The sequence below is a fragment of the Strigops habroptila genome, chromosome Z (genome assembly GCF_004027225.2).
Source record: "Strigops habroptila isolate Jane chromosome Z, bStrHab1.2.pri, whole genome shotgun sequence".
Taxonomy (NCBI): domain Eukaryota; kingdom Metazoa; phylum Chordata; class Aves; order Psittaciformes; family Psittacidae; genus Strigops; species Strigops habroptila.
This window is the reverse complement of record NC_044302.2, coordinates 50,363,541-50,387,664: the sequence shown is the minus strand read 5'-3', so window position 1 is coordinate 50,387,664 and position 24,124 is coordinate 50,363,541. Positions and strand designations below refer to the sequence as shown.

General features: G+C 39.1%; 2 protein-coding genes across 16 annotated transcripts in view; one reads left to right on the top strand and one right to left on the bottom strand.

The window, feature by feature from the left end:
• Nucleotides 1-889, bottom strand: part of HOOK3 (hook microtubule tethering protein 3) — a 90,350-nt gene extending 89,461 nt beyond the window's left edge. For all 6 annotated transcript variants that reach the window (XM_030470456.1, XM_030470457.1, XM_030470459.1 and 3 more), the window contains exon 1: nucleotides 645-889. In XM_030470456.1, the coding sequence (XP_030326316.1) occupies nucleotides 645-701 (57 nt within the window). In that variant the 5' untranslated portion in view covers nucleotides 702-889. The remainder of the gene's footprint in view (nucleotides 1-644) is intronic.
• On the top strand, nucleotides 546-24,097 carry RNF170 (ring finger protein 170). Of its 10 annotated transcripts, XM_030470468.1 has the most exons (9): nucleotides 546-648; nucleotides 3,063-3,149; nucleotides 8,826-8,975; nucleotides 9,981-10,124; nucleotides 14,237-14,312; nucleotides 15,584-15,692; nucleotides 16,761-16,834; nucleotides 18,795-18,899; nucleotides 20,525-24,097. In XM_030470468.1, the coding sequence occupies exons 4-9, from the start codon at nucleotides 9,988-9,990 to the stop codon at nucleotides 20,792-20,794; spliced, it is 771 nt and encodes a 256-aa protein (XP_030326328.1). In that variant the 5' UTR covers nucleotides 546-648; nucleotides 3,063-3,149; nucleotides 8,826-8,975; nucleotides 9,981-9,987; the 3' UTR covers nucleotides 20,795-24,097. The 10 variants fall into 10 exon arrangements, with proteins under 10 accessions (XP_030326328.1, XP_030326329.1, XP_030326326.1 ...); XM_030470469.1 differs by lacking the exon at nucleotides 8,826-8,975 and having other exon boundaries at nucleotides 3,063-3,136; XM_030470466.1 differs by lacking the exon at nucleotides 8,826-8,975.
• The last annotated feature ends 27 nt before the right edge of the window (nucleotides 24,098-24,124 follow it).

The following is a 24,124-nucleotide window of genomic DNA, read 5'->3' as shown; positions in this document are numbered from 1 at the left end:
TATTATCTTCAACTTCACATGTGAATTTTGTCTCTTGAGGCTCGAGCACCACTTAAAAATACCGGGAAAGAAACAGACAAGAAAGAAACAAAAGAAAGTTTCCGGTCAGTGAGCCTGTCGGGCGCAGCAGGCAGGTTAGAGAAACACGGCACTGACACATCGGAGGCACACCAGGGCACGGTGGGGGATCGGAGCCGCGGGCTGCACCGAGACCGGGCGCACGACGAGGGTGGCGGGGGACGCACCTGGGTGCGCTTTCCCCCGCCGCGCCGCCGCAGGCCCCGGCCCCCCCACCGTGCCGGCCGCGGGTTCCTTTGTTCCCTCGACGCGGGGGCAGAGCCAAGGCGGCGGCGGAAGATACCGTCCCGCCGCCCCGGGCAGCCCCCCACACCCTGAACGCGGCCAGATACGGCGGGGCGGGTCCGCCGGAGCTCCGCCGACCCCGGCCGGGCTGGAGCTGGCCCGAGCGCCAGGGCGCGGCCCGGGCCGGGGAGGCGCAGCGAGGCCGGCCGCTCCCGCGGGAGCAGGGCCGCGGCACGGGGCCAGGTGCGGGAGACGGGACGGGCAAGGGAGGGCGACGCACGGAGCCGTGTCCCTCCCACCGGCCCGGCCGCGGGCGGGGGCCCGGCGGCCGCGGCACTCACCCAGGTGAGGAGGCTCTCCCCGAGCTCGGCCCGCTCCAGGCTCTCCACGTTGAACATGGCGGGGCGCAGCCGAAGGGGGGTGACGGCCGCTGACGGGTCGGTACCGCCGCGCCCCCTCCCTCCCGCCCTGTTCTGCCCTGTCCCGGGCCGGGCCGCGGCGTCGACACGTCAGAGCGACCTGACAGTCAACGTCCCGCGCGCGCCTGCGCCGTGCGGCCGCCGCACGGGGGCGGGGGAGACTCGGCGAGACGCGACGCGGCGCGGCGCTGGCGGAGGGGGGGGTGCGGCGGGGGGCGGGGCTGCGGTCGGCGGCGGGCGCGGCGCGCGCCGGGAGTGCTGAGGTACCGCCGCGCGGGGCCGAGCCTCAGCCCGCGGCGCGGAAGGGAAGGGGCGGCGGTGGGGGCGCGGCCCGCCCGGCCCGGGGGGGCTCTCGTCCCACCGAGCTCTTACAACTGGCGGGAGGGGGCGAGGGGCGCCGGCCCTGGGAGGTGTGAGCGGCGCGCTCGGTATCTGCCGCGGACACCGCGCCGGGCCCGGCCCGGCCCGGCCCGGCGGTATTCGACTCCACTGCCGCGAGTGGCAGTGAGCGGAGACCGGCTCTGCGGCGCGGCGCGGACCGGTCCGCTGCAGGCCTCGTATGCCGCCGGGCCCCCGAGGCGTGCCGGGGAGCCACAGCCGCGCGCGGTGTCCGCGCCGGGTCTGCGTGTGTGCATGTCCGCGGCCGGTGGCGGGTAGGAGCTGGGCGGGGGGGTCTTGGGCAGGGCCGGGAGGGACCCGCAGCAGCACACCGGGCCCCGGCTGTCCCTGGCTTCGGGAAGGTAGGCTTGTGAGGACGCTGCACGGACAGACATTCTCTTGCTAATTAGTAATATAACTTGGCCTGTGAAAGGAGTAGTCTCTCTGAGGTTTTCCTCTCTTTTGGGAGTAGAAATGACATTAACTTCCTCTCATGAAAACTCTGCTGTGGTAAAGATTAGTTATTCTAAAAATAAACTTACTTATTTAGCAATAGCAGCAGGTCATTCAATTAATTTTTAATCTTGAAGGCAAAGAGTGTGTTTCATGCCTGGAGCAGCTCTCCATCCTTACTGCCCCAGCCAGAGCAGTTCTCCATTATGCTGCAAAGGGATTGCCTGAAGAGTTCAAAAAACTCCTTCTCAGTAGTCAGTTGAATTTTGGCCCATCTGAAGTTTGCAATGGAAATGTCGGACTTCGTGATCGGCTGTACAGTTCCCTATCAGTTAGCAGCTGGCATGATGTGTGACATGGCAAACCCAGTGCCCTGGTAAGGGTTGAGGGTTGAATAAACAACCAAGAAAGGAAGGGTTGCAGATCTAGTAACTATCACTTTGTCCCTGTTCTATGACAATTCTCCCATTTTGTAAGCTGGTAGCATTGGCAAAATCTGAGTGTTCCTTTATGTCAGTTGGTTTCAAATTAAAAGTATATTGTAAAGGCTATGAAAATTCTCAGGTTTCCCCAGTAAAGTACCTCCTCACTGATCTCATTGTATAACCTGCTCATTTAATGTTTAAGCCATGGATTAGGTCTCTCTGTTTAAGGGTAGCTTTCACATTCGGGAATGAGTTAAAAAGTTTTAAAAAGCTATATAAGCTGTACAATTGTAACTTTCGCTTCCAAGTTTTAATGTGTACTTTAAGCTATATGCTTAGTACTTTGACAAACAATGCTTCCAGAGGTGTGTTTCAGTGTTTGCGGTTTTCTGCTGCATCTTCTTTCATGTACCCATTTCCCACTTGCCTGTTGTCGTACGTGTGGCTTACATTCTGTATTTTGTTGATATGAACACAGTAATGCTTTCCCTCTTGCTGCCTAGTTTAGGTGTAAGGTTATATTCAGAAGCATTGTTTTCTACAATACAGAAATCTTGAGTGCTTAAGAGATTTAAAGCCTCCTCATTCTTTGCTGAGGTATTACTGTATTTCAGTAAACATTATTATAATTAAGTGACAGTATTTCCTTTCTCTTCCTGTCTGATCAGAAAAGTCAAATACCCAAACTGAAGGTCAGTTCTCTCTCACATTCCTATCTGCATATGAATTCAGTTCTACCCTCTATTTTTTATTAGAACTCTATGCTTTTCAGTATGTTTTAGCCTTATAGAGCAGTGGAAGACTTTCTTGGGGATTGTTTTACACAGGTCATGCATCACCCAGGCAGACATTCCAAATAGTAATGCTATACAGACCGCTGAATTTGTCTTTTGCTTCAAGCGATCAACATAGTTTCAGGCTCATGAGAAAAATGTTTTCCCAGTAGCATAGTGTATTAATTTGGCATTATTTTCCCTTACCAAATGGCATCTGAAGTTTGCATCTGTAGTATTGTTAACTTCAAAGCATGATTCCACCAGCAAAAGTAGATGATATACCCTTTTTTTTTTTTTTTCCTCTTTAGGAAAAAATGTGCCCCAAAGACTGCTGACCTCAGACCTTGCAGAGTCCCACCTTACCAGGCAAGTGCCTCAGTTGGTTAGTTCTTAAGGTGTATTGAACAAAATTATTATTTGCCTACTGAAATTGTCCTCTCTCCTGTTTCGGCAAGACCCTTTATGCTTTTTCCTTTGTTTTTTGCAAAGAGCATGCACACACGTAAATGTAGTCCACATAGTCCTCAAAGCAAAAGTGGCTTATGGTGAAGAGATGACTGAATATGGTACTGCTGAGTTTGGCTATAACTTTGCTGTAGCAGCTGAGCTGATTTGTGGCTTCAAAGTTGCTGCTAACTCATAATAATGCTGTATTAACAGATTGCGTTAAATCCTAGTAAGATTATCCGAAGTCATCTTTAACAACCTTCTCACAGAATATAGCTTGTCAATTTGTATGTTGCTATACTTGATTTTTAGTTCCCTTAGTAAACGTCCTCTTTGGGTGATCTCCTGATTTTTAAAACATATGGAGATACTTAATACTAGAAATTATTGTGTATGCTTTATTCAAATAAGACACAAAAATGAGAAACTAATAAACCCTGTTTCCTCCAAACCACTTTTTCTGAGTACACTATCTGTAATTTTCCTTATTTCTGTTTTATTATGTGACATATGTCTACACTGCTTTTCCAAAATCCACCTTTAGTACACTGAAGTACCTGGATAAAATGTATCAGCTCAGGATGTAGCTGATTTAGGATTTCGGCTAGTTATACGTTTACTGCGTATCATGCACGCTTAATGCCTGCTGTTGGTAACTCATTCTGAATGCAGTCTAGACATACCTGTGAGCTTCTCATGAGGGAGAGCTGAAATAACTGTAGGATCCAGTTTGCTGGGTCAAATCCATTTGCAAATTCCCACTCACAACCACAGTGGCCCCAACCTGCTGCTAACCTGAAGTAGGAAGTAATTGGATAACTTCTGATGAGAGAGGTTTCAATTATTGCTCTCTATATGAGTTTGTCTTTATTTTGGAAATTTTTGTCTGTTTTTCTCTTAAATGAAAGAAAAATCACTAAATTTTCTATGCCTTAGGTATTTCAGTATAAGCTGATATAGATGGAGAGGGTGGGTTACAGAGCAAATATGCTCCATTTTAGTATGCTTAAATTCTTAAAAGTTATCTAAACCAGGTCAATATTATTAGAAATCTGTTGATACAGTTTTTTCTTGAAACCAAATTTTATTGTTCCTTTTACCGCAGAAGAAAATTTTGAGGAGTTAAAGCCTTTTTCATCTTAAAAAAATGTGACTCACAGTATTTTACTAGTTGGAGAGGAATTAGCTTATCCTGGAAAAGACAGTGATCTCTACAAATTAAGCAGCATATTTAAGGAGGGGTTAATGTTTCTGTTAATGAAAGACAACTGGCAAAAGGAATTACAGCTTCTCACTTGCCCGGTGGTCCACCACCGTTGACTTCATATTATATTTTTTTTCAACCCCTGAGGGTGGTTGCCAGTACTGCATCAAGAAGAAAATACGCAAAAATTAAGTTAACCAAAACAAAACCACCCACTGCAAAACAAACAACTCCACAAAAATGCAAACGTCGTTCTCATCCAGTTCACTCACAGCCCATCCCTGAAAGGACACATTGTTATCCAACGTATCTGTCAGATGTTGAACAAATTGTGCCATGCTCTCAAAGTCAATAAAATGTTGCTCTTAGTGATTAATTTGTGTATCTCAGCAGTATTGCCTGTGTTTTATCTCATTGTTTACTGCTCAGGCCTGAGGAGAGCCTCTTCTTTTTCTCTATGCCTGTATATTCCTTTGGCAGTGGGTCCTGAAATTTCTGTGGTTTTGAGAGTATATTAGCATGTGATACTTCCCTGATAAAATTGGAAAAGTTTAAATCTTTCAGAAGACTTAAGGGGATGTTCTGTTGCTGGATAGCTGCCAACAAGTGTTTACTATATCATGGCAAACACTGGATTGTTTTTCATCTCTTTATTTCACAAAAGCATGAGGTATTATTCTAGCTGTGCTTTATGTTGAACATTGAAAGTCTTCATAATACTTTTCAAAGCTGAAAAAATGAAGAAATAATACATCCACACTAGCGTATGTCCTCATGCCGTCACATTTCAATGTGATCTGTATGAGTTTCCAAGAATAAAAGACATTCTAAATGCATTATTGCTCAGTTCTTTTTTTGCATAATCCTGCACACATTGTTCATAGTTAGCCATAGAGGGAGGAATGTTCCAAGCATTCTGTGGACAATTCAGCCTGAGGTTGTTTACGTTCTGCAGCTATCAAGAATTCTAATGCAGATAAACCTGATCCCAGCGTAAATACTGTGCTGCAAAGTCCAGCTGTAGCTTAGCTAGCCCAAGGGAAATGGAGGAGTACCTACTTGTCCTTTTTCCCCTCGCTTTGCACTTGCATTGTTTTACTTGAAGCAAGTACCGGTAGTTTGACGATGAGATGAAATGAAGCTGGAAACTAAGTTTGGAGCTCTTTTGTTGTTTCTTTTAATGCAGGAGGAAGGCCCAACATTTTTGTTGGATTTTTAAACTTTATAACTGATACTTTTAACATGCAGAGGTTGATTGTAAAAATTCCAATTTTCATGTGAGTATTGTTAGGTGTGGTTTGGTTTTCATCCCCTAATTGAAACACAGGGTGGGGTTATGCTTTTGTTTAAGAAACCTATCCCTGTTAAATGGCTAAGTATAACCAAAAATGAATTCTAAAAATCTAAGATTTTTAAATTTAATTTCTATTATTAAATTTCATTTATATTTTCACTTACTGCCTTTTTTTTCCTGGAAGTCATTCTATTAATTTGGTACTTTTCTGAGAGCTAGCGTAGGCAAGAATTAACTTCTTGTATAACAAAATAGAGAGGCAGCATTAAAAAAAAACCAAAAAAACCAAACCTTCTTTGCAATTGTATAAAGAAACAGAAGTAGCATAAATCTACAGAGAAGAAAAAATTATTTAATGTCTGAAAAGTTTGTGGTATAGGATGCTGCTCTGAAAAGGGTTATATGGTGAAAAATTTGATGAAATAACTCTTATTTTTTGCATAACCAGACAAATGTAATAGATCAACATAAAAAGGTTGAATTTAATACAAACCACATCAAATTATTACTGATTATTATTTTAGGAGAGATGAGATGTCTGTGGTAAAGTCTGGTTCTAGAAGTCTTTTCTGACATACACTTAGTCCTTGTCAATACTGGTTGTCTCTGAAGGCTGAAAGGTCTTCATTACATCCTTTAAGAATTAAGTCTACTATACCTTGCTTATTAATGGTGCCAGCTGGAATAGCACCCTGCTAAACACATGCAGCGGGAAGCAAGATTTCTTAGCAGCTATTTGAGAACTGTTATCTGGTTTATTCAAACAACTGCAGATGTGTTCATGGGCTGTTGTGGTTGCACCCGAAGAAATATGAAGCGCAAGCTTGCAGTTCTAGCTATTTTGCTTGAAAATATTCAAAACAGACTTGAGATCAGAAAATTACTTCTCTTTCAGCCAATCGTCAAATAGTGTATTTTAGCAATGTTCTTGTAGCTATTGCTTTTTTCACATGCTAACCCAGAGACAAGAGTAGGAGGAGATTGCAGCTGCCTCTACTGAGGCTTGAATGACTATTCTGAAAAAGTATGTATTGATCTTTTGAAGTGAAACCCTTCTGTTTGTATTTCCTAGCCTACACCATTCATGTCAGTCCTCCTGTGCAATGGTCTGTGCAATTCAGAAAAAGTGCTAGAGGTAATGAGGGGAATATGCTTAGTACTTGTTGGCTGTACAGAAGCAGCAAGTAAGTTAAAACATGTGAGCCTTAAGCATTGGTAGCCTGTCTTCTCTAGAATTTAGTAATAAAAGCAGCTGGGAGAGGGACTGAGGCAGGGATTCCACTCCCCCCTCTGCACACCTTGGCAGTATTGCTACCTAAGAGAAGTCAAAGTGTTTGAGGAGTGGCATTTTATATAGCCAGAAAGACTGCATGAATTTCTTCTGGACACTAAGTTTGTGTGAAAATGGTTATTGAGAAAGTCATGTGTGGCAAGTCAGGGTGCAAAGTAGATACAAGTAACTGGGGTTATGTGCGGGAAGGAAGGGAAGGTGAGCATCTGTGCATTTCTTATTCTGCTGCTAAGCTTGGCGCCATAGTATGCTATTTCAAGAAGAGTGCGTGAGCAGATGTAGTGAGTGCTATTGATTGTAGGTGGATAAGGATTAAGAGTGTTGCTGCAAGGAACTTGCAGAGAGGGAAAGAGTGGATGTCTTGAAGGCTGTTCAAGGAAATTGAGTTATCTTTGTGTGATACTGACAATTCATGTGTTGGCTTCAGAGTGCACCAAATAAGCAGTGACACAGCTCGCCTTTCAGGTATCAGTGAATACAGGCAGAGATACACTTGCCTTGCAAACATGCAGTTAAATCATCTGTATGTCTCTACCACAGTGGGTATTTCTGAAAAAAAGAAAAAAAAAACCCCACCAAAAAACCCAAAACCCAAAAAAACCCAACCAACGAAGCCAAACCAAACCAACCAAAACCCAACAAAACCCTAAAAAGACCTGCATAGTACTTAATGGGATATAGTTGTTATTAGCATGTTGATCTATTCTAACACAGCTGACAGTGTTAGGACAATGGAGGAATTGTCACATACCAGTTCCTTGCCATTTTCTTCTTGTTTTTTTCTGAGTGGTGAACCCAGAAATGACAGTGTGACCCAGCAGAAATTAGTGGGCAGATGATGGTACTTAAGGAGAGAAAATGTAGAAGTTGAAGATACAAGCACACTGCCTGAGATACAGTTGTGCAGACTGAGAGTCCCAGAATGACATATTGTAAAAAAGAGATGCATCTTTGGTATTGGATATGCAAAGAAATCAAGTATATGTGTTGGGAATGTTGAGCACACCTACCAGTCCAGATCCGCAATATCAGGGAACTGCTGCTCAGAAAACCTGCACAACACCTTAACCTCATGGATTTAACTATAGCAATGTAATTGTGTAACTAGCTACCCAGACAAATGCTGCAACTGCTTGCATGAGCTCTAGTTCCTATGTAAGACCTTTCCACAAAGATCTGGTCTTTTTTTCATTATATATGAACATGTACAGATGAGTATCTATGAAACCTGTGTCAATATTGACCTACTTTAAACAGGGCTCTTGATGAGTCACTGGTATTTCACCTTCGAGAGAATTTACTCTTTCCAAATATTAATTGTCATTTCAGTAGTTAGACTACGACACAGTTGCTTGTGGAAAGATGTGATTAGCAAAAATTATGGCTATACTTACAGAAGTACTAGTCTCAGTTCAAACTGGGACACTTAGGATAACTTCGTTTGTTTCACTTCACGTATGCTTCATTATTTCATTTTTATTTTCATCATGGAAGCCCAAAAATACAACAACAATTAAAGGAATCTACCGTTTGTTCTCCATGAGGTTTCTTGGCTCTTACAGTACTTACTTATCCTTTTTTACAGTAATATTAGAATATACCAGCTTCTCTTGCATTGCTGCTTTAGAGGGTGGCTCCCACAAATGTGAGGAAGTTTGGAAAAAGCTCCACAGCTCATACAAGAAGAGATCTGGAGAGTGAGAATAACTATCATATGGAAAAGATGACAAAAAGATGACACTTCTATGTTTGCAGTAGACTAGCATATTGAAATCTTGCCAGGGTAGTCATTACAGGTATCCACTAAAATCCTGATGACCTGTATTCCATTTCAGTTTTGCAATTAATTCAAGGCCAGACAGTGTCTGGTGATGTTTTCTAGACAGCAACGTTCAAATTAAAAAATGACACGTGAGCTGTGAAGCAGAGAGAAACACTGATGAAAGCTTGCAAGCTTATGCACACACACTGGACTAGGATGTAAAGTAAGTGATACATGTCTTACCTGACCTCATAAATTGATACTGAGATTTTATCTCAGCTTTGTATGAAAAGTACTTTAATTGTGTAAGGACACAGTTTCAATATGACTTTTTGGTCATTTACCAGAGTTAGCTTCACTCTCCTGGTTTCGTAATATTCACAGCTGTAGTTCATTTCACTTCCTGATTGCAACAGGAGTGATTTAGCAGTGTTGGAAACTGTTTTATTTTGTTTGTCTCCAGCTGTAGATTAATGCTGGAGATTAATAAATCTTAGCATTGGCAAAGCATTCTGATTGTTGCATATGTGAAATGAATATAAAACAAACCAGTCTAATTAGGGAAGCCTGATAAGACTCTTTTTTCTGTCAAGTTTTTCTCATGTTTCCAGCCGTAGGATGGTAATGCATAGAAAAGGCACATAAAATAGTGCATCTGGTCATTCCTCTGTATCCAAATGGATGCTTAACACTCTATAAAACAGCTAACCCCCAAATGTCCTTGGTTCTTCCTTCACAGAAGTGGTGAAAATTAGGTTTCTACATTTTCTCAGCTTAGCAGAAATCATGTGTTGTATAATGGCTAAAATCCTTGATAATGCAGAGTAATTATGCTTTTTGAAAATGAGCTGCCCTTAGAATATGTCTTATTCAGCAATAACCTATTCCTGGGGGAGTTATCTGGTAAAGTTTCCCAGGTAAAGAATCTGACTAAGGTTAAAAAAAAAGTCTTTAGATCACAGCACAGTCATCTAAGACTTGTATGATACTGGGCCAGATAAATGTTTTGCAGTCCTCTGCAGCAAGCTCAGTGTTTGGTAAAAATGCATCTGTTCCTTCTTCTTTTACCATTTTTTCCCCCAGCAGTGACGACTATGTTGCTTTAGGAATTTATTGTTTGTATGAATAGATGTGTATGCATATTATTTGGAACTATGTTTAAAATGCATGTGAGCGTATGTATGTTTTAATATATATATACATGTATATATTTCTTTTTACATTTTAGAGCTGTGATGGCCAGTCACCAAGCAGAAGTTCAGAGTTTGAAGCTAGATAATGATTCAGTTATAGAAGGAATAAGTGACCAGGTACTGGTGGCAGTTGTGCTCAGTTTCACTTTCATTGCTGCTCTGGTATATACGCTTTTAAGGTGAGATTATGTTGACAGGAATTAATCAACATATCTGCATTTGTAAAATTCTAACTTTCTCAACGATTTTTTGCATTGTTATATAAAACAACTGTGATTTTTGATATTAAGGAAATGATTGATCACTTACTCTGTTTAATTGCTTGGCAGAGTTTCATTATTTAATTCAGTTAGAACGAAATGATGCATTTCTCAAAGTGAAGTTTAACTCTTCAGATGATCAAACTGAATAATGTTCACCATTCCTTAAGACTGAAGATGGCTGAATTTACAGTCTGTATGGCTGGTGTGTCTGTCATGTTTGGTTACAAAGGACAGATTTGTCAGTAATAACTCCACAATTAAGATTGGATATAATCCGCCAACGTATGTTCTAGTTTCAGCCTTCTTCCATAGAAAAGACCCCAGCAAAATCCCAAACATGAATAAATTGTCTGATTCATTTATAAATGAATATGCTGGAAAACAGTGGGCTATAATATGCTTTCCATAAAGCAAAATGTTAAGGTCAGAATTCAGTAACTGTAATGATCAAGTAATCAAAGCTTGTTTTTCATTTCAGACTTTTTCCTTTCAACTTGACAGATTCCTTAGCTTATGTATTTTGGGAGAATAAGTCTGGCCTTCAGATTGGCTCTTCATTTTTTTTTTTTTTTTTTTAATGGATGTCTGTAGACTTCTGAACACAGAAGAATTTTAACAACTAAGGGAACTCAATTTTAACAATGCACTTATATTATAGAATTTACTAAGGAGTATCTGTCCATATCAGAAGTATTAGCCAAGTAGGAAGCATTTGAGAGCAAGCTACAAAAGAAATCAGAGTGTGAATGCTTGGTTGGACTGCAGGGCTGTGCTGCTGTTCAGGACCAGGAGATATCAAAGGAATCTAAGAGAAGCGTATGCTCTTCACCTTGCTTTTCTTTCCAACGCTGTTTCAGTTATTCAGATGGCTTCAAGAATGCCTTTTTTTTTTTCGCTCTGCTCTCTTACAATTCCTCTACCCCTTATATTGACATTTTTAGCATTTGTAACTTGCATTTTCTTTTTCTTCTCTAGTTATGTTAGGCAATACAGTGGTCTGTGTATTCCTTACACTGTGCCCATTACCCCAATCTCTTTACCACCCATACTTCAGTATGTGACATCTGAAATACTTCAGTGGGGTAGGCATAGGTCCTGGGTAAAAACACATGAAAGAAGGCTTAGGGTAATGAATAAGGTTGTAGCAACTGAATGAAAACTTAAAGTAGCAGCAAGGAGTGTAGGTTGCAGTGGATTTTAGGGGACAGAAGTGAAATGTGGGAAGAACCGTTAAGGGATGTGGCTGCTGTACTTGTTTCCAGCAGGGAGAACTCAATGAAGCATCACATCAGGGCATGAGCTGCAGGTCTCTGTGCTTTTGCTGGGAAAACTTATTAGGAGTAATTAACATATATACCAAGTTGCAGATGTTTAGTTCAGTCACTATAAGGTACTTTTGCGAAGCCTGTGTGTCTTTCAGTTATAAATTTTGATAAAATGCAGCTAGCTTTTCCCATCATCTTTTAAACTTGTGGGTAGGTTGTCACATTACCAATGAGACTGTGAAAATTTAGTTTATCAATCAAATTAAAGGGAGCTTGTCTCTCCAGTGTTTTGTATCGGAGATTCCCTACTTGTCCCAGATTACTTACCTAACCCATGTTTATTAATCTGCAGGTTTAAAACTTTTTCTCTTATTTTTCTATCCCATCAAATGGTTTGATTATAAGATTAAATTGGTACTTTCAGCAGAATTGAGATCTTAATCCTTAGAAATTAACAATGGTCATCACTGCACAGTAATACACCAGTCCCCATAAGTACTGTCTTTCACCTTCCCTGTCTGAGGCTGCACACTGAATTTGTAGGCAGCCTTCCTCCTGGTAATTATAGATTGGTGGAGGTCTTTGTGATACATACTACATTTTTCCACTTCATGGAAAGATTAAGTCCTTTTTTTCCCCTTAAGTGCTAACCCTCAAAAATGGGGAAACTGAAAGACTCCACATATAACTTTATTTCTTTCTGGCATTGATAATGCCTTTAATTACATAGAACCATACTGTTTTAAATTTATTTATTTTCTCACACTAACTAAATGACAGAAGTTATGAATTTGATATGTCTTCGCCTATGTCTGTCCCCTCCTGGACACCCCACAGTGTTCCCTACCTCAGCATCTTATGCATAAGTGACAGATGTTGTACATACTGTACCTCTACAGCTCTACAAATTTTCTTATATATTCAATGTAGTATAAAATGAACACTTTAGCAGAAAATTTGCAATAAGTTGTTTGTGGAGGAATCAGGATAAACTGGCTTATAATTCACACCTTCTATTTGTGTGTGATTTTGATTGAATTTCAATATATATTAAAGTCCTGGCAAACTGAAGGTGAAAAATATGCTCATTTGTAATATCTGAACAGGAAAATACTTTCATACATATAACATGTATGACAGACAACATCCACAAAGTCTGACTCATGGAGACACAAGATGGGCAGGAAGGGTTTTAATGTAAGATTCCCATCATGTAACTTCCATATATGTCACCCACATTAGTTTTAAATAAATTTACTTTTTGCAGATAAACATGTAATTATTAGCATGAGAAATATGGGGTTTGTCTGTTCCTCTGAAGAAAGAATGAAGGACACAAAAAGTTAAAGGTAGCAGTTAGGCGGTATTATGACTGCCCACATCAAATGAAGGAAGATATTGCAGAAGCTGCCAGAGCCACTGAGGAAATTATGTAAATAGAACTGCAGCCAGAAAATATCCTAAAAATTCATCCAGTCCAGCCCTCAGCTCTGACAGAGGATCAACTTTTCTAGATCATCCCTGGAAGCAGTGCAACCTGGTTTTTGATTTAACTTTCAGTCAAAGTTAGATCATAATACCCTGAGGTAACTTTTCCTGATTTTGTGCACTTAGCGGTTAGAAATGTTTTTCCACCAACCTTAGATAACTGTGGGAAATAATTGCTCATATTTATAGAATGAAAGCCTTATCCTCTCCCCTTTTCTCTCCATGAGCAGTCTTTATATGAACTGACATTTCTTCACTCTTTCTGTAATGTTTAAAAAATGTGGGCAGTGGCTTTTATTCTCTTCTGAACTTCCTCCAACTTCTCTACATGTTTTTATGCATTTAGCCCAAAATGGGAAACAGAATCCAGCTGAGACCTCAACAGTGCTGAGGAGAATGTATCACCTTTGAAATCCGTATGAAAAATAAAGCATAAAGATTCAGAGTTTTGAATATGATGCTGTTGACTCATATTTATTATAACTCAACACCTCTTAATGTTGTTACCATAATTTTTAATTCTAATTCTGTTCCCATTGTGCTTTTGAATTTCAAGCATGTAATATATGCAGCCTTCTTTCTTCAGTGAGTCCCTTCCCTATGATTCGCCTTGGCACCTCTAACCTGGAGTTTTCTTCATGGTAGAGTTGCAGAGCCCATAGAGTCTTTTTAAAGAGTGATTTAAAAGGAGTGATTTCTTTTTATATCCAGTCTGCTGATAGTTACATAAATTCAGCATTCTAAATCTAAGAGTTTGCCTACCCCTTCTTATGTAAAATCTATGTCTGAATCTTTCATGTAGCAGATGAAATAATTAAGATTTTTCAATACTATAACTTAGGCAATGACTGAAAAACTTAAGAAATTTATGAGTAGACCAACAATTCAAAACCTAGCAGTGGAGGCAAAAATGAAAAATATTTATACATGATAAATATAAAACTTTTAGGCAATGTGATTTTTTGCATGATAATAGCTTGATTTTGTTTCAAGTGAAAATCCAGTTTAAACATGATTTAATGATTGATTATGGAGTCTCTCCGAAAAATCTTGCTGCTGTACAGCTTTAAATGTCCGGAGTAACTTCATGATTTAGAATACATGTCCTATTTCCTTAATTATTTGTGTACTTCCTTTACAATCTTTTATAGCAGGAAAAAATGACTTTTGCCCTTTGTTCAAGTTCCTTTTTTTTTTTTTTCTCCCCAATCAACTATTTTTCAATGTTGGGTCACAGTGTTCAGTTTTTCTTATTGCTTGTATTTCCTTTCGTAGAAATGAACATCAGAACATACATCCAGAAAATCAAGAGCTAGTGCGAGCTCTTCGTCAGCAGCTTCAAACAGAGCAGGTGTGCCAAATGTTGGCGTCATTTAACTATCTCATTTCGGGTAGTGTAGACTTCTGTGAGGTTCTGGAAGAAGCTAGTCTTGAAAGTTGTGGAAGCTTACTTACTGTACAGATGCATCTTTGAACTCTATCAAGTAATGAAATAACGTAGGCTTTTTTAATGATTAAGTAATTAAAATTAAATATTTGGCTGGCTCTTTTTGCAGGCAAGTTTTTGCCACAAGGTGGAGTATGTTAGATTATGCTGTGCGCTTCTTCAATGTTCCTGGGACCTTAGTGGTAAAGGAAAGGAAATCTGGAGCACAGCTTGCTGCCACAAGACAGGGGTTAGATGTTTACACTGATAACCTGTGTGTAGCAGACCAATGGCACAGCAATAAGAGCCAGTGAACAAAGATTGGCAGAGGGAAACTTTTACCAAAGCGTTTACTGACGGGACAAGGGGCAATGGTTTTAAACTGAAAGTCAGGTTGGATGGGACTTTGAAGAGCCTGAGCTAGTGACACGTGTCCCTGCCCATGGCAGAGGAGTTGGACTACATGATTTTCAAAGGTCCTTCAAACCTCAACCCTTCTATGATTGCATCCAGTTCTGACATGTAGAGGAGAGGATGGGTGTCTAGGCCAGGTTACTGGAACTTGCTGAGTCCCAGCCCAAGACTGACAAGCCATATTTTTGGAGAGTATTGAGGAGAGTCTTTCATCATAATACTTCTTGAAATAATGACAGATTTTTAACTACAGTGCATATTTATGTGGAAGATAAATATGGCAAAATTGGGAGAAAATACATTTCATGGCCTTGACACACACAAGCTGATGTCTGTCCTTGAGCTTGGGAACACTGAATATTGCAACTGGTAGCAATGCAGTTCAGTTACCTGGTTCTGGACAGAACTATTTGGGATAACGAAGTAAAAGTCTGAATCTGAGTTGTGTTCAGATGTGTCAGCATGTCTAACCTAATGTAATGTGAAGGACCAAGGAGGTTCTTTCTTTGTGGTCTTTAACTAAATTGAAGCACACACTTACAGAACAGATGAAGGGAAAATAATGGGCTTGTCACAAGAAGAACTTCCTTAGTGTATTGGTTTTTACTTATAAGTATGTTTGATTTTTTGATTTAAACATTTTTCTTTCACATAGTTTTGCATTTGATTGTTTGACTTCTAGTGAATGAACGCTAGATTTATTTTTTTTTTTTTTTTTTTAACCCCGTAGACTTGTATAAAAATAGTATCTCTAACACTGCATTTCTGTTCTGTTCCAGCAGGATGCTTCTGCTGATGATAGGCTTCGCTTCTATACAGATATGTCCTGTCCAGTATGTTTACAGCAGGCTACATTTCCTATAGAAACAAACTGTGGACATCTTTTCTGTGGTAAGCAAGAAAAACAAAACAAAAAACAACCAAGCAGCAAAGATAAAACCAGAACAGAAATACGAACTTTTAGCACTACTATAGTCACTGTAGCAAAGTTTCGTTAGATTTTAACTGCTTATGTTCTAATGTGCATTAGAAATAATTTTTACATAAATTGTTGAGAAAATACATTTGTGAATAAACACTGAGTTTGAGAATGTGCTGCACGTTTTTCTGTGCAGCACAGGATTGAACCCACAGTTAATGTAAAGTTGTCAAGGGCAGAGACTGTAATTTATTTCCAGTTAGTAAAAAAATGGAGACGCTGAAAAATATTTGGAAATGCACAATTTAAAAGAAATGGTGTAGAAAGAGTAAAAAATTCTGCTTGGTGTTATCTTTATCTCTGAGTGTTGGGTTTTTTTTCTTGAAAGTCCTGAAGAATTAAGACTAAGTTCACAATGCTTAAAGTGTTTGCCTCTTTCTTTGAGGCCCTGCTATTCAAATTTATATATAAATGCCCTGTGTAGCATTTTGCTGCCTCTTCTTCGTGTTCCCAGGAGGATTCTTCAACTGCGCTCATCTGGTTTTACGGAGTATATAATGCATAGCATGCCTAGTCATTTACGCAAAAGAACTTACAAATTTGGAAAACAGTTGAAGTATTAGGATTTTTATATATTCCTTCATCTGTTAAAACTCCTATAATATAAAAGCCAGTTTTTTATGATAAATTTTACGTCTCTTGATATTCTTGTGACTTCTAAATTTTAAACTTGTAAAATTTTTAATTATTTGCTTCTTCAGTTAATGATTAAGAAGTTTTCTGTCTTTTCAGGAAATACTACCTTAAAATTAATAATGCAATTGAACCTATTCAGGATTTTTCTCATTAACAGCACTCAATTTGAACATATTGGTTGTTGGTATCTTCAGTGAATGCTATATACAAAATTATACCAGCAAAGATAGCTTTAACCTAACTGCTTATACACTTCTGGTTTTTTCCTTTGCGTGTAGCATGCTATTTCAAGCAGTGGATGTTTCAAGTCAGAAGTTTAAATGTCTGTAACTTACCTTCTTCAGGTTCCTGCATTATTGCCTACTGGAGGTATGGCTCATGGCTTGGTGCCATCCGTTGCCCAATCTGCAGACAAACGGTAATATTTTAAGTAATAATGAACCTGATAGTTTGGCTATTTAGTATAGCTTACCAAAACAGCACTTACATGTGAACTGCAATAGGGAGACTGACAGAAGGCTGAAAAGCTGCAAGAATATGGACATGTGAGACAAATGGTGGACATTATTTTTTTTTATAACACTTTGCTTATATGGCTTAAATGCAGATTGGTTTAAATGGCTTAAAAAATGCAGATTGTTCCCACAAAAGTGAGCAGCACTGATAACTCAGCCATTTTTCTGTAAAGGAATATATGAAAATATAAAATCATAGGATCTTAACTATGATTCTTCCTGCTTTCTGTGTTGAATGTTACATAACTTCTTCACCAGAACTTGCATCTGAAAGACCTGGCTGTTGTGGAAGACTGCCATAGGCAGTATACTACTGGTTTCTCAGAAGTACCCTCTCCCTTCCTTCTCTCCCCAGCAAAAAACCCTACCCATGTCAATTTCTTATTTTGTCCCTATTTTTAGTTTGTATGTATTATTAATATGAGCTTTGTAGAGCAAGCATTAACTTCCTACGCAGCTTACTTACACTGTCAGTTTGAAATATGTCCCTGCAACTCATTAACACATAGGATCTCTGAGTCTTATATTGTATCTTTTAACAAAAGATACAGTATATATATAAAAAATAAAGTACGTCTTTATTTTAACTGCACAACTACAGAGCTAGTACCTTCTGATGAATTATATAACATGCCTGATGCCCTTACCCATACATTATATCCTGCTTTAGTTGTGTGTATCAGCAGGACAAATGACTGTAAGAACACAGAGAAAGAAAAGATAGGTATGACTACAGGATGAATGAGTAGGTTTGGAATGTAGCCAGTGAGGTGAGGGACACAAAAAATAAAGATGATGAAGATGGAAAAGGGGAAAATAATGGATTTTTTTTGTGTGTGTGTGTGTCCTTATATAGATATTCTTCTACCTTCCTCTGAATAACAGGTAAATTGGATGGTACTGTGGCACAGTTATGCATTCATTCTCACTCTGTGACATAGGAAAAGTCAAGTCTGATTTATAAATAGGGGATGGAAGTATGTACACATGAACAACATGAGTCATACAGAAGGTTTGATGAAGGCAGAAGGTGGGGCTAAGAGGTGAATGTAGATCTGCCCATGCTGTCGTTTGCTAAATGTGACTGTTGCACAGATATAAATATTTAGAGGCCAGGCTTTTTGAAGATTGTAAAAATTTAAACTGTTTCCTATGATAATCTGCATTTGATACCTGAACATTGCTTCCAAATACAAGCGTTTTCAGAAACTCCTATACAGAAAGGTAACATAAGATATATGTGAATATGACTGTACATGTTTTTCTATGTTTGCATGAAAGTTAGCTCAAGAACATAGAAGAATTCTCTGTGCTTACAGAAGAGCTGAAGGTTAAAATCTTTTTCTGGTTATTATTCTTTCTCATTCTCATTGGTCTTGGTATGAATGCCCATGTGGAAAAGTATGAGTTTTGCTGCTTGTGTGCTGAAATGCAAGGCCATTCTAAAGATAGAAGAAGAATGGCGTCATTAGTTTCTTTATTAGATTTTCAGTTTAAGAAACAAAACTAGATTAATTTGGTAAATTAACCTTTTTACCCAAATCATCTATCCCACTTCTGAAGCAGAAAAAACTTAGGTGTTTATAAGAATTCCCGTAATCCTGTCTTAGAAAGAGGGTTCTTATGCTTGTTTTTAACAATCTTTTTAAAAAAAAATTAATATTCTGTAGAGAGTTGCAAGCAATTAGTTTGTTAAAACTTAGCAGCAGTATCTATGTTAGTCTTTTGCATTTTATTTTGCTACTAAATATTCAACTAAACAACTGTGTTGTTAACTGAAGATTAGTGTTTTCATTGGTAGTTTACAATGTCTGCATTTAAAAGACAATTGCACATGTAATAAAATCTTCCTGCTGTGCCTAGGTAACATTGTTTTTACCGCTCTTCAGTGAAGATCAGCAGGATGCAGCCCAAGTATTTCAAGATGTTAACGATTACAATCGGAGGTTCTCAGGACAGCCCAGATCTGTAAGTTTGGGGTAAACTTAGGTGGAAGTCAGTGATTTCAGGGAAGTTTAACAGGTTTTTTTGTGATTTCTTTTTCTCCTCTCCCCGCCCACCAACATTATGACTTTTCATTTCACGATACTTAGGGACTATGGATATTCATATTTATATAGTTAAGGCAAACTCATGACCCATGTGAAAAAGTATGGAAACTTGCATTTTTGTTGTAAGTGAGAACTTCTAATAAGCCTTGAGTTCTCAATTTATGTGTTAAGATATCTTTTAATTATAACTTTGAAAGGATTAGTCAGTAAAAATACTTAATGAAATACATGGCATGCAAGAAAGAATATTCACTTGATTGCGCTCTTTACATCAATTAGAAGAATCTGAAGTTCTGCTCTTCCTCACATTTTACAGTCTTTTGTTCTGTTCCCTCAGTGAAGAAAACAGGATATTTTTTTTTATAAATAGCCGAGCGAGATGGTTGAAGTTCTATGAACTTTAGAAAGTCAGCCTTGTGAGCCTGTCTTCTGTGTGCATGTTCTGATTTGCAAGGTGAATGCATGCACTCGCATACTAGTAACTTCCCTGCTTGTCTTTGTTCACTGAATTTGGATATAGTAACAAAATATTAGCAAGAAAAATCTATAATCCAAAGAGACAAAAGAGGTGCAAGACAAGATTTATTTTTTTTTTTTTTTTCATGTTCTAAACCACAAAACAGTTATACTTTTGATCCAGAATAGTTTCAAACTACCTTTCAGGCTCCATTAGACCTCTCTGTGGCCTCTGTCTAGTCCCCAGTGACCTGCCTGAGCTCATGCCAGAAGTCTGCATTAAAGCCCTAATCAGACTAGATAAATTGTCTTTGATTTATACATGGTGTATTGCCTTAACCGCATAAAAAATTCCTTTCTAGAGAACTTTTGCAGCCTTGCCAATAACTCTTTTTAATTCATGGCTCTGTGTAGAAACCCGTGTACAGTAGGCAAAGGAACCAGCATTAAAAAAAGTCACACAACAAAAACGTGAATATTTTCTACTGAGTAGTCAGATGACAGAATCATAGTAGAAAAATGGAAAGAAGGCAGGGATAGATTCATTTAAAAGTTCTTTAATTTACTTTGAAGCCTGATCCATCTTTTGGAAAGTTATGTGAATCACTGCTTATAGGCCAGGGGAGAGGGAGTCAGTTTCTAAAGAACTGCCACTTATTGTACTTTGCCTATTATTTTTTTCTTCCAATCCCTAATTGTCTTCTATTATGATCAATATTTCACTCCAGTTAACCTGTTCTCACTTTGTCAGTCATTTAGTCTACTCTAGTAATCACTGCTTTTCCTTTTTAATAGATACCAATGTATTTTGCAGTGAGTTAAACGTATGTTTTATGGTATAGAATAACACAATTTGACTGTTTCTTGAAAACATATGTATTCTAAATCTCACTTTTTACCCAGCAAAACTAAATCCAGGAAGTCTTGTCTTACTGTTTGGTTTTGGTTTTTTTTTTTTGAATTCTTACAAAATAACAGATTCCAAAGCTGTAATGTGGTAATAGAAAATTCAGACTAAAAGAAGACAAATTTAGCATGGATCTGCTGTTAAAGCAAAATGCTAACTTTTGGTTTCTCTCTTCATAGATTATGGAAAGAATTATGGATCTGCCCACTTTATTGCGGCATGCTTTCAGAGAGATGTTTTCCGTTGGGGGTCTCTTCTGGATGTTTCGCATCAGAATATTCCTCTGCTTGCTTGGAGCCTTGCTCTACCTGGCTTCACCTCTGGATTTTCTTCCTGAAGCTCTCTTTGGAATTCTGGGCTTCTTGGATGATTTCTTTGTCATTTTTCTTCTGCTGATATATATCTCTATCATGTACCGGGAAGTGGTAACACAGCGGCTGAATAGATGAAACGGAAAGTTACCCAAAAGCAGAGGCAATTGTGGGATGTAACATAAGTACGGTATACCAAGGCGCCTGTGTACAGTTTCAGTAGTTATAACTTCGTAGCTGGTCATCTTATACAAATACGAAGGGTTAGTAGGTGGTAATGCTTAACTGGACCCTTTAATTATGTGTATTACATACGCTTCATAAGATGAGGTTAGATTTATAATATAATAAGCTGCCTTCCTCTACTTCCACCTGATTAACAATTGTATGTAATCAAAGGAGAAAACACCTCTTTTGGTGTGTGGTTTGTGAAAAAGGAGTTCTAGTAAAGGACTAGAACTAATGAAAAGTCTGTTTAGGTAATGCAGAGATGTATAAGGAAATCCAGGAATTCTTCACAGTACAGTTGTCACAGCTGAAGTTTTTAAAGTCTCCCTGTTGTGAGCTAGAATCTTTTAAAATAACAGTAGCTTTGTACGTCTCTGTGGAAAAAGAAACCCAAGGACTGCATTACAATTACCACCCTGCAGTTTGTTATTGTCTACATGCTTCACAAAAACAAGGAGAATGCCTCAGTATTGCTTGAACTGCACTGTGTACAGTTGCATGCAATTTGTACAATTTTATTTTTATATTTGGGAATACACACAGTATTTGATCTAGATAGAGTAACCAATATTATGCACTGGTTAGTGCTCTGTTTTTAAATGGGAGCATGATTTTAGTCTTCAGGCTTCTTTATGTGGTAGGTACGTATCTTGGAAGCAGAGGGTTTATGCTGCTTTGGGTCAGAGCAGTGTATCTGAAGTGAGAGTTTGCATCCCTGTAGTTGCATTTAAGCATTTAGCTAATAGAAAGAACCCTCAAATTTTAGATAGTGGTTGAAGAAAAGAAGTCAGAACTGTATGTTTACACTACAGAACTTTACCTGAATGTACATTCTGCAATACAAGTATTAAACAACTTAGACATTGGGGTGATTGGTTTTCAGTTGGGGTTTCCTTGTTTGGTTGGTTCGTTGGTTGACTTGGATGTGGGTAGAGTGGGTTCTGAATTACCTTGAAAATGGTCTGTGATAAGGGACCACAAAAAAATCCTGGAAATATTTTAAAAAATAACAGGTTATTAATTATCCTTAAAGTTGATCTTTATTTTTCATGATGAATTTGAATATAGGCTATCATAGCTACAGAAGTAATTTGAAAGTATTTCCATTTTAAAAAATTAATACCAGTAGAAAAGTCAAAGACATGATAGATCTATGTACTTTTTAGTTAGAGGAATGATAATAGCCATTTTATTTGAACTTCCTGTGTACTTGAAAGACAGTGATTAGACAGTTGATTCTTTGTGTGTTTACATGCATGAGATGAGACTTACAATGAAAGGGACCTTTTCACAACTTCTGTGTTTGCCCATGTGGGCATCTTTCCACAGCTTCTCACACCTAGGCCTGTGCAGGAAGATGATAGCACTGACACCTGAGATGTCAGTGTCACTGGCTGGGTGTTGAGGCTGGTGTTGGAGAATGTCCTTCAGTGTCAGTGTTTTAATTTACATTAGTTTAAAGGTAAATTCACTGACTCTTGATTTGAAAATTTGCTTTTGAAAATCCAAAGACATTTTACAAGTGAACTGGAAAGCTGATTTTTTCCTTGTGGCTGGTTGCTAGAGATGGGCAAGAGGAGAAACAGGAAGTGAAACAAGGGTGGGAGGAGGAGAGCAAGACAGAAAATGGCATTTTTTGGAAGCAAATACTATTTGGTTTGGCAAACTATCTGTTCTTAAGCATCTTAGTTGAGCTTTTCCTTTTGTGTTGGGGTTGTTATTGTATGGTGATGGTTTAGTGGTTAACTCAGTTAAAAGTCATTAAGGTATTATTGAGTAAGTGTGGATATTCATAAACTGTTAGATACATTCACAAAGCAACATAATAGTTCAGGATGTTAGGTATGACAGGATTTTGCAGTTTTGCTGTAAGCATTGTTTTGGTTTTGGTTTTTATTCCCCAAGATATCCAGCTGACAGCAAACTCTAAAAAAAGTTTCGATTGAGTAAATTTAACACCACCTTTTCTCCTGGAGTTTAACTTGTATGTCTGCTTAGATAAGAGTGTGAACTGCTGTTGAAGAACAACTGGAGTCTGTTCATGGAGTTTGTCGATCTAGTACCTCCTCCATATGTTTATCCTGTGATTGTGTTTATGTTTTTTTCCATGACTCTCCAAGTCCAGAGTGGATATAGATGTATGTGAAACTGCTTACTGATTTGCTTTCACTGAGCTTCCCAATTCCATGTGCTACTGTGAAGTTCATGCAGATATATCTGCCTAAGGGGTCTGCTCCTGAAGAACAAACCTTCTTGTGTACCTGGAAGCATGTACAAGCCACATCTGAGTGACTTCTACGTGCTTTTTAAAGTTTACCTGTGTTCTGTTTCTTCCTTCACTACATTTGTGCTAGCCAGAAAGGTTTCACTCATGGGCTTCTGCTTACTCTTGAATATCGACTAACATTGTAAGCTTTAATTCAACACATTAAATGCTTGACAAAATTAGGAACATTCTTCCTTTTCAGCAGTATGTGTGCTTGCTTGTGGAGACTTTTTTTTTTGGTCCTCCAAGCCACTGATGAACAGTATTATGACTTGCTCAGGGCTTGTTGTGAACAGCTGTGATGTGAAGATGCATCTGCCCTGCAGCATCTGGCTGCTGCTGCTTTACACAAATCTGAGCTAGCTAGTAAGTTAGCTATCTTGAGTACTTAGCTGGAGCTTAACTTAAGCTCTAGAGCTCCCAAGAAGCTGGAGATTAGTACATGAGCATGTAGTATTCCTGAACAGTCTGCTGCCAGGTTGTTGTGGCAGTACTGTTAAAGGTTAAGTGCTAGAGCTGAGCACTGGCTTCAGAATGTGAAGGAAATGTGTCATGCTGTGTGGAGAGTGACTGCAAACATCACTGCAGATTTGTCGCCTGGATTGGGGCAGCCGTGTCATTAAGGGGGAGAAAAGAAAAAAGAAAAGAAATCTTCAGCAGCAAAGAAGACATACAGGGGGTAATACAGTTCTTAAAATATTCTTACGGCTTCACCAAAACCTGTGTGAATTATTTTATTTTTTCCAGCAATATTAACAAAGGAGAAAATTTAAGTTATACTTAATAGCTCTTACAGAATAACTTGTAGCATTTCGAGGCCTAATGGTCATCCTTATCTTTATGACAAGTGCTGTATAGAGTGATCTCTCTCTGTGTTGTTTGTGTCCCACACCACTGACGTCTGTGAGGATGAAGCAGAATGGTGTGATTTGGGGATACAATTTTGCCATAGGTTTCATAGAACTGTAGCAGTG